At 37.5% G+C, this 9,569-nt stretch overlaps 1 protein-coding gene across 2 annotated transcripts; it reads left to right on the top strand.

Annotated features, from left to right (window-relative positions):
* The first annotated feature begins 1,210 nt into the window (after positions 1 to 1,210).
* On the top strand, positions 1,211 to 9,522 carry LOC124636238. Of its 2 annotated transcripts, XM_047172222.1 has the most exons (7): positions 1,211 to 1,318; positions 6,415 to 6,516; positions 6,657 to 6,849; positions 6,960 to 7,156; positions 7,644 to 7,727; positions 7,906 to 8,156; positions 8,782 to 9,522. In XM_047172222.1, the coding sequence occupies exons 2-7, from the start codon at positions 6,415 to 6,417 to the stop codon at positions 8,906 to 8,908; spliced, it is 954 nt and encodes a 317-aa protein (XP_047028178.1). In that variant the 5' UTR covers positions 1,211 to 1,318; the 3' UTR covers positions 8,909 to 9,522. The 2 variants fall into 2 exon arrangements, with proteins under 2 accessions (XP_047028178.1, XP_047028179.1); XM_047172223.1 differs by lacking the exon at positions 7,644 to 7,727.
* Positions 9,523 to 9,569: the final 47 nt, after the last annotated feature.

The following is a 9,569-nucleotide window of genomic DNA, read 5'->3' on the forward strand; positions in this document are numbered from 1 at the left end:
AAGCCCAAGCAATTAAGTGATCGCGGTGTCATTAAGTACTTAAGACAAGCGTGAGAAGCTAGAGAATGTAGCCCATTGAGACGAGGCGTTATTCGCTTCAGTTTCCACGAGACACATCAACTTTACTGGGAAAGGTAGCTGAGGGGACAAAGCCAGCGGATGGGAAAGATGCGACATTGGACCTAATTTTATGTGATCGATTGACGAGTGAGCACTCAAGTTTGTGGTACGTGCTCCATCAAATCGAAGCGCAATCGATCGAGCCAGAGGGATATGTAGAACCAATCGTTGATCAACATCTTGGGGTGCATTGTGGAGAGATCAAGGTGATAGAGGTTAAAATGTTATGCGATGATCTGCAACTTGTCATTTGGAAACTAAAAAAGCTTCTCGACATTCCTATTCTATCTTACCTAAGTACCTTTCTTTAGTTAAGTACCTTTCTTTAGTTAAGTACCTTTCTTTAGTAAGAATGTGCCAATATAAAAAAAGTTTATTTACACAGGATGCCACGAGAGTGCTTGCGGGATCCTAAAAACGGATGATGATTATTCTTGTAACATTTCCCCATTTCATTGAACACCCAAAGCATAAATTAACGGTACATAATATCTTATTGTATAGAAGTTTAATGAAGTATTGGAGAGCGTTTACCATTGCTATTCTGGCTCACACATAAAACTTCATTGTGCTATTAGCCTTTTTGCTAGACGGACCACCCAAGCATTGACGATAGGTACCTACATGCCTTGCCGTTGTTTTCTAGGCTCTTAATCATAGATTTTGTTAAAGTTTGAACATTGAACTTACCATCCAGTGCATTTTACCTGACCAAAAGTCGCTTACGCTCTGATATCCAACAAGTTACCTGGAACAATACCAAAAATAATGTTTAGCAACAAATTCATCGAAGTACGTAGGTAGATACGTTCTTGCTTATCCTATCATTTTCAAAGGTATGCTCCTGTGGTCGTTAGATAATTAACATGTCCGTTGCACCAAGGAATGTCAAACATTGAATGCCAGTAGGGTGTTGTAGGTTCGGTAACCGAATGTCCTTGACAAGGTCCAGTCGGGAACGGTCCGTGCAATGGGATGGGAACAGGTTGGACACACGGACAGGCGGACCGACTAGCACAGTTAGCCGCTGCCACCATAACTGGGTCATCATATATATATAGTGAAGTTCAAGGCGCAACACTCATTGCAAGTTTAACTCTCGCACAGACAACACGCACTTTCACCGGTGACGATATAGCTACCTCGTGGAAGATAACGTGATTCAGTGTTAGTGATATACCTCCCAGAACGAGATAAGGTAAGGTTTTAAGAGTCCCTTAGGACAGTGGAAATAATGAAGTGTTCGTGTCTGGAATCGTGTGAAAGTTGGAGGACGCTGATGATTGCAAGTGACCACGTGATAGAATAGATAAGGTGTCTCACAAGTGATTTTGGTGATACAAAATGTTTGTTTATATTTTAATAAAAAGCTTAATTCAATTTAGTGATTGCAGTAAAAAGAAACAAGAGTTGTGTAGTGAATAAACAAATTGATATTGTATCAAAATTGTTGTAAAAGATTTTTTGAACGATAGATATATTTAAATAATAATGAAGCCTCCTTATGAGGCTACTTACTTATATTTTAAAAAGGCATAATTTAACTGAATAAGTTTGTATATATTTTTCAATTCATATTAATATATTCAATAACAATTTATGTAGTAATTAGAGGATGACTATTTATTCAATTATTTTTTTAAATAACTGATTATTGTAAAGCTATTAGCTTTAAACCATTAATTTATAGAAATAACTTGAGACTTATTATTATTCAACGATTTTTAACAGCCAGTGCTGGCTTAAGAAAGTACATAATCATTCAAAGGTAGGTATCATTTTTTACTGCAACTTCAACAACCGGAAGCAAGAGCTTTCCACCTTTTTGAGGACCATAATACATTAAAAGATGTTAATGAACCTGCTTGAATTTAAAATAAACAAACGAAACACCTACCAAATCAATTCACAAATGCCGGAACAATGAATCTATCAGTCACGAATATTTCGCACTTGTTATGAACTTCCACACGGCATATTATTTTCACTGTCCGCTTTAGTCATGTAAATATAAACCTTCGCTTTCTAAAATGTGAAAATGTTCACATAATGCGTTCCAACCCTGAATTCGTCGCGGGGAATCTAAAGAATACAGAGAGACAAAACATTCTTGAGCAGCTAATTTGACGTAACAATGATGCGAGGCGCATTGAAAAATATCGTTTTACAAAGAGATTTTCCAACGCCTGTAACGGTATTTTTTGCTCGTAACATGTTGGATTTACGATAGATAGTCGCGTTACTAATGATAATCAATTTTAAATTCTCATCCGGTGGCTCGTTTAATTGCTCTATTCTTCAAATAGAGCGAATCAATCCATTTACTTTGCTCGAACATTCAAGTTCATTTAGGAATAGCAAGGGTATTTTAATTATAATTTCATGATAGATTAATATTTTCTCATTTATGTATAAGGAGTTTTTCCAATTTTTAATTTATTAGAAAATTTATAAACCAGCAACATTTCTCCATCTTTCATAAAAGTTTGTAAACAAAAGATGAGATCTTGACGCTTGACGAGTGTTATGATACTTGTGACAGGTTCTTAAGTAATTAAAAGTCTTGAAACGTGCGCGGGCGCGTGTTGAAAGTGGCGAGGAAAGCTGCTGCGATCGGAATGGCCAATAATCCGCTTGCGTGCCGGTTGCCCGGTCCCATCGCCGCGTTTCTCGATCTAACATAAACACGAGTACCTACTAGAACGTAATTATGTATTCCCAGAAATTGATAATGTTATGTCATCATGCAAATATCGTTTCCATTTCGATGGTTATCTATTTAGAAAAATTCTCAATATTAGTTAGTTACCGCCGCCATTACCGAGGCTGAAATTTCATATTTTATGTTGCGCTTAAAATATGCCTTCACGTGGAAAACTAAGAAAATATGTAGGTACGGCCAAATTATCATGTTATTCCAATGCTGTCAATTTTTTTCATATCGTTACCTAATAGCAAAGCTGAAAGCTACAAACAACATCCTAGTCGTGATCATAAACCATCACTGTCGTCATCTTGCGGCGAGACTTCCGAAATGCTCGATACACTCATGTCCAAAAAACTTTAAAGTGAAAGTTGTTTCGGCGGACGTGAGAGGCAAACTCGTCATTCACCGGCAACGTTGGGTAATCGAAAAGATTTTAAAACGTAAATTATGTACCTACTGACACCTTGCCCGCGGCCTTCGGCGGTCCCTTTCGGATGCGCGGAGAAATTTCTTTCTCTCATTATTTTTGTTCTTATTAAATTCTTTGGAATGTTTGGACATAATATTTTTAGGTACAAGGTGAAGTAGGAGCTTAAATAAAGTACCTTTACAATTTCTTATTTACCATGTGAGTAGGGTCAAATTTTTGCTTGTTAGTTTAGAACTCCGATACAATGCGGAACATACCAAACAGGTACCTACCTACATGATTTAAATGTGAAACGGTGATTGACACGTTTGAAGTGTTAAAGTAGGCGTCGACCCAAATTGAACATGTGCATCTTGAATCAGGTGTACCGTACGATTGATCCGCATCGAGAACTCGGTAACGGTGTGTAACGCGCCTACGGATCACTTTGTGGAACATCACTAGTACTTTATCATTACAGCTAGAAGTAATCAATCGCGAGAATCGATGATGCGACTCTATCATATCAAGTGTAACGTTAGTTGGTGAAATTGTTATTAAACATAACTGTCCAAGTACGGACGTTTCGGTTATGGACCCATTTGAAAAATATAATTGAGATAGGTAACGCTCAACTATTTAGAAAGGTTATAAAAAAGGGGTTTTCAGGCTTCTTACTAACTTAATTTGATGTTCAAAGGATAAAACTAACATCAATAAATTAAACATACCTACCGAATAGTAAGTAGATAAAAAAAATCATTTTTAATTTGAAATAATCGACAATAAAAAATATAGTACGTAACGTAACTATTATATAAATTTCAAATACAATCAGATACCTAGTTCCAACGGTAATATTCATTCGTATTTATTACAACTGAATACATTTCAGTCCATGCTCATATCCGCGTGCGAACACGCACGGACTTACGGATGGTTTTAGAAAGCGGATTGCATGCTGGCGGTCACTCAGCGAAAAAGCCGAAAAAACATTGAAGATGAAAACAAGGATAAGAGACGCTCTGGCAAAAACTTTCTTGCTCTTAAAAATAGAAACAGGTAAACAAAGCAAGTAAACGTAACTATATGCAAGTTTTTCAAACAATAGTCGTATGTACGACAAGATATTACAAAAGAAAATCTCACGTCGCGACACGCACAAGAGGAAAATTGCCAAACGGCTGGTGAAATTTGCGATTCTCATTTTTCCACGGTGAATTTCCGATGAAAGTTGGGAGCCAGTTGGTCACAACGTAATAGCAGGTCTGAGTCCTCGCTCCGAAATTAGAAAAACGTTAACCTTGCACGGCAATGGAACACACGCGACCGGACCGAGTTGCTTTCACCCATCGCCATGTATGCCGCGCCTTGCGCCAGCCGTTCTGCGTTACCAGACAATATCATTTACCTGATATTCAATGAAATATTTATATAGGTATTCTACAGTTTAATAGAATATTTAACAGTCAAGTTTCGAGTTTATTCGCAAGCCTATCTCATTTTTTTTTGCAAAAAGGTTTTGGCAGCCGTCTGGTATTCTTGTCATGGTATAGATTTTAAGACTCCTTTAAAATATAAGAAAAACAAACACGTATTGCATCATATTAATAAAAACTCAAAATAAGTCACGAAAATTCATATTGATTTTAATTATAGAGTTCTACTTATAACAGGTAGATACACACCTGCAAAAAACTAGGTATTATTTGTGTAAGAGTATCTTTATTAGTTTATGCAAATGTAGGTCGGTCCAAGCGTGAAGATCCGCGACGATCGAAAGTGAGCCTGAGTTTCTCGTGCGTTGCAAAGCTAAGTTCAGTAACCTGCGCCAGCCCAGGGTTACTGGGTTAAGGGGTCAAGACACCTTCAAAACGATCAATAAGTTAATCGATATCACATACCTTAACACCAAAACAATAAACGACGCAATATGAAAACGAAATCTCTTTTAAAGTAGTTGTCATTGAGAAAATCAACTTTCCCGACAAGTTTTGAAAACGGATTTATGCCGTTTTGACACTTGCTACATATGGATAGTCATTGACGACGTCTGGACGTAGTCATTACATAAATAGCATCATGTATGTAGCGGTTTACCAGCATATAGCGGCAACAAAGCATACATAAAACATAAGTGATGACGGCGCAAGTCTTGCGACAGCAAATTTCTCCAGAGAGAATCTCGACGGACCCGCTGTCACCGGCGACCGGTGCGCCCGCGCTCGTGTTTACCACGATATAAACATACGTATGTAACTCGTGTCTTTGACTGGTCAACAACAAACTCAGAACTAAAATAATCCCGTGTAAAAACATGAAACTTCAAGTTCTATTTTCCTGGCCGTCGCCGTGATATAATTTTTGTAAAGTGTAACCGGAAGTCGTAGCAGGTGCTAATGCTTTTTTATCGGTCAAAGAAAGTAGACCATTTGACATTCCGTGCATGGTGAACTGTTAAAATTTACGTCAATTTGTATAACTAGCACCTTATTAAGTAGGTGGGCACCATGGTAAGAGGTGACATCCAAAGAACAGTTACAAAGACCGGGTCACCTGCATTCGAGGGCTGTCGGACATGCGAGTAACACACTTCTACACCGGATGGCAGGCTTGGACTAGCCGGCTAGCCCTAATGCCTTAACGTACAACTACCCAAAATGATGGAATTTACAATTAGTTCTACCTTTTATTCTTTTAGATTTTAGAACAGAACTTTATTGCATGTACGTAACCATAAACACGGTAATACTTATTAGATATTTATACCATATTTTTTTTGTAGCTGAACACTTTTGTAAATTACGATAATAAAAAATATCGAATTCCTACTTACATCAAAGGTATTTAAATTAAAACGCGTCGGTTAATTAAACGTATTTAAAAAGAGATAAAAGCAAACGTCCTCTAATTAATGACGCAGGCATCCTCGTAAAAATACAGAGAAGGCGACGTTAGGGGCTACTTTCTAAGCAAGTCTCAAAGCAGCAATCAATTCGCGCGAATCACTCATCAGAACACTTTCTAATCGACGTCCATTGCGCGAGAGCACAATTAAATTTATTCTCAGCGACGCCGACGTTTATTTTGAAACAATTACGCGTTAAGAAATTAAGGTTCAAGTAACGTTAAGTATAATGCTTTGAAGATTACTTACTAGCATTTTCTTTGTCAACAGATGCATCACACCGTAACGGGATGGGCGCTGCTGGCGCTAATAAGTTCATCGGCCATTCTCCATACGCTGGCCTATCCTCAGCAAGTCCCTCTTATTTCACAGGTATGGTTTAATCTCTACTTACCAAAATATTTCATACTTACCTATGTCCACTTTAATGAAAGCAAAATGTTCACAGACTCCGGATGATCAAAACTTTTGACCTAAGGATCGTTCATTTGACTTACCACTTATATTTTCAGGCTACGAGTAGCGTGCGGACACATAATCCGCAATATTACAGCAACTCGTTACCAATTCCCCAGCAAGTACAAGCAGAAGAGCGTAAATTCGCCGAGAAGTCCAACGCACTCAAGAAGGTTGCTTTGGACGACATTGATGAAATTCAGACAAACTCTATCTCCGACGGAGGCTTCTCCTGGTCAAACATGCTCGGTAAGTAGCAAATAAACAAAACGCTTTTAGGTATCATAATGCTCTGAAGACTTTATTTGTGTAGTCTTGAATGATATTTATTAATAATGCGATTGATATAACTATTACAGGTATGCTTATGCAAATGATTTTCAACCCCGGCACGACAGGACCTAACAAGAGCGACAGCATCGACACCGATTCAGTTTCGCCATCACCTTGGGCCAACTTACTATCAATGGGTCTTAAAATCCTTACTGCCATTCTCGGAGGGGGAGCATCAAGCGATGGTATTGACAAAGTAGACAACGGCTCATCTCCAATGCAGGTACATAAAAGTATAAAATTAATTTGGTAAAATTCCTTCCAACACGAAAAAGCATAAAACCCATATCCATCACGAAAGCTTCAGGTCTGAAGAAGCCGTTCATGTACAAACAAACAAATGGCAAATATAATTTATTTATCCATACCTACTGATCCACTAACATAGTTTTTTTGTAGATACTGATTGATATTTATTTAGAACGTTAATTAAAATCACTCCAATAATGTAAAAAGCACCACGTAATTTGACCCTCACCTGTAGTAGGCATCATTTGTCAAGTAGCATAGAAGCCTTAATTCACTACAAATAACTAGTACCTTCACGTCCAGGGATCACCTCAGAGAAATCACCATAGTATACACTTCTATCTATTATATTTTTAATCATCAAAATTCATATTTATTTTTTCCTTGAGGTCTTTCCTATCTTTGGAATGTAAATAGTAAAATTTGGTTATGGAGACGGTGTTGCTTCTCGCTTGCTTCAGGGTATATTGGCTGCGGTTTTGTCGACGGTGCTCGGTGCAAAAGATCCCGACCAGGTCGCCTCCATGGCAAAGCAGGCTGGAGAGGTACGCTACCCATCCTTCCTTCTCCCTTTATGCAATTAGTTATCTGTAAGCCATCATCTTTAGTGACGACGAATGCAAATAATATAAAACTATATAACTTCAGAATATCATGTGATTCTTTTTCAGGCTTCTATGACCCAAACATCACGTTTTAAATATTCATTTTTTTTTCTTGCAGTTCATTAACATCGTCGTTAATCTTTTGGACGCCTTGAAGACTTCATTCTCTCATAGGTCATTGGCAGCGAGATCGATGGGCCGCAAAGATTCAGTCAGTGACGCAGCGCTTGCCGGCATTGCCATGTTCAAAACCTACGTAAGGTCATTCGGCACCAATGATGACAAGTGTCTGCAAAAATACGTCTGCGATGCTAACACTGAGTGCTCTGATGACATCGGCCCCAAGAGCGTGTTCTGTCAATTCGGAACGTAAGTATTCCTTTCTCTTGGTTTATTATTCTCAATCAATGCCTACAACACATACATTCCGGTACTGACTCATCCGGTAGGATTAAGGCTAACAGGTGAAATTACGCAAGCCTCCATTTATGGTGTGAAGTCATTGAAAATTAAAGCAATTAATTTCCCCGAATTCACGAAAAGCTGTGCGTGTTAGAAATCTATATAAATAAAAATGAATTGTTGTTCGTTAGTCTGATTATAACTCGAGAACGGCTGGGCCGATTGAGCTGATTTTGGTTTTAAAATGTTAGTCGTAGTCCAGGGTAGGTCTAAACGGTGAGCAAATAAGGAAAAATTGCGAAAATTAAAAAAGTATTGTGTGTTTGTGACTTACTAAATTTGCCTCCAATAATTAGGCGGTACGAAGTTCGCCGGGACAGCTAGTTATAACAATAAATATCACACCAAGAAAGCACACACCATTACAATTCGTTAAATGAATGAATCGATTCTATAGTCTTTAAAGTTAATGTGAGACATTGAATCGATGATTGGGCAAATAATTATTTCCATTTAATTTTTAAATACCTACGTTTTACCACCATTGAGTATATTAAGAACAGAGTCTAATTAAAATGTTTGATTTTCACAGTTACGCTGCAAGCTTCGTTTTGGAAAGGCAATCCGGAGGCACTTTCGATGACTTCTATGAGGCTGGTCGTCGAGGCCGTTCAGGCGTTGATTGTCGCCAAATGTATCTCCAATGCAATGAAGTTTAATGCCAACAGAAAAATCCGCCAAAACATCTTGCGCGACTTCAGAATTAGTGATAACAAATCTAATAAGTAGCTTATCGTTTCCAAAGTTTTACCTCTTGGAATTGGCATTTCTTAAATTCCGTTTCCGCAGATAATTGAAGGATATTTAAATAGTCAAAATAGGATTCGTTTTAAAGTCGGTGGGTACATTGAAGTATTATGTAAACTACTGACGCAATTAACTACGTTGGCATATTTTGCTCGAGTTATCCCATCGCTCTTATTGAAACAGCGTCAAGTATAGTGTTTAAATAATTTATTAAATTATTTATTTATTTAATTTATTTTAGGCGTAAATGTGTAAACGGTAAACTTGTCCCACATTGTTATACATTCCATGAAACCCTTAGAAGTGAGTATTGTAAAATGTTGCGTAATTGGCACATTGTTTATTGTATAAACGATGTAATATTCCGCCAGTTTCTCGATTATTGACGACTGATGTAAAAAGTTATATGTGGTATAAATTAATATTTATATCACTTAATAGTTAGTATTTATGTATATTTTGTGCGACTGAGTGATTGAGGACGTCCTTGTGTGCTTGTGATTGTAAATTAATAAAAAATAATTATTATTTCTGGATTTTCTTTTTAATCTACCTGCCTCTAAAATGCATATC

The sequence above is a fragment of the Helicoverpa zea genome, chromosome 14, assembly GCF_022581195.2.
Source record: "Helicoverpa zea isolate HzStark_Cry1AcR chromosome 14, ilHelZeax1.1, whole genome shotgun sequence".
Classification (NCBI taxonomy): domain Eukaryota; kingdom Metazoa; phylum Arthropoda; class Insecta; order Lepidoptera; family Noctuidae; genus Helicoverpa; species Helicoverpa zea.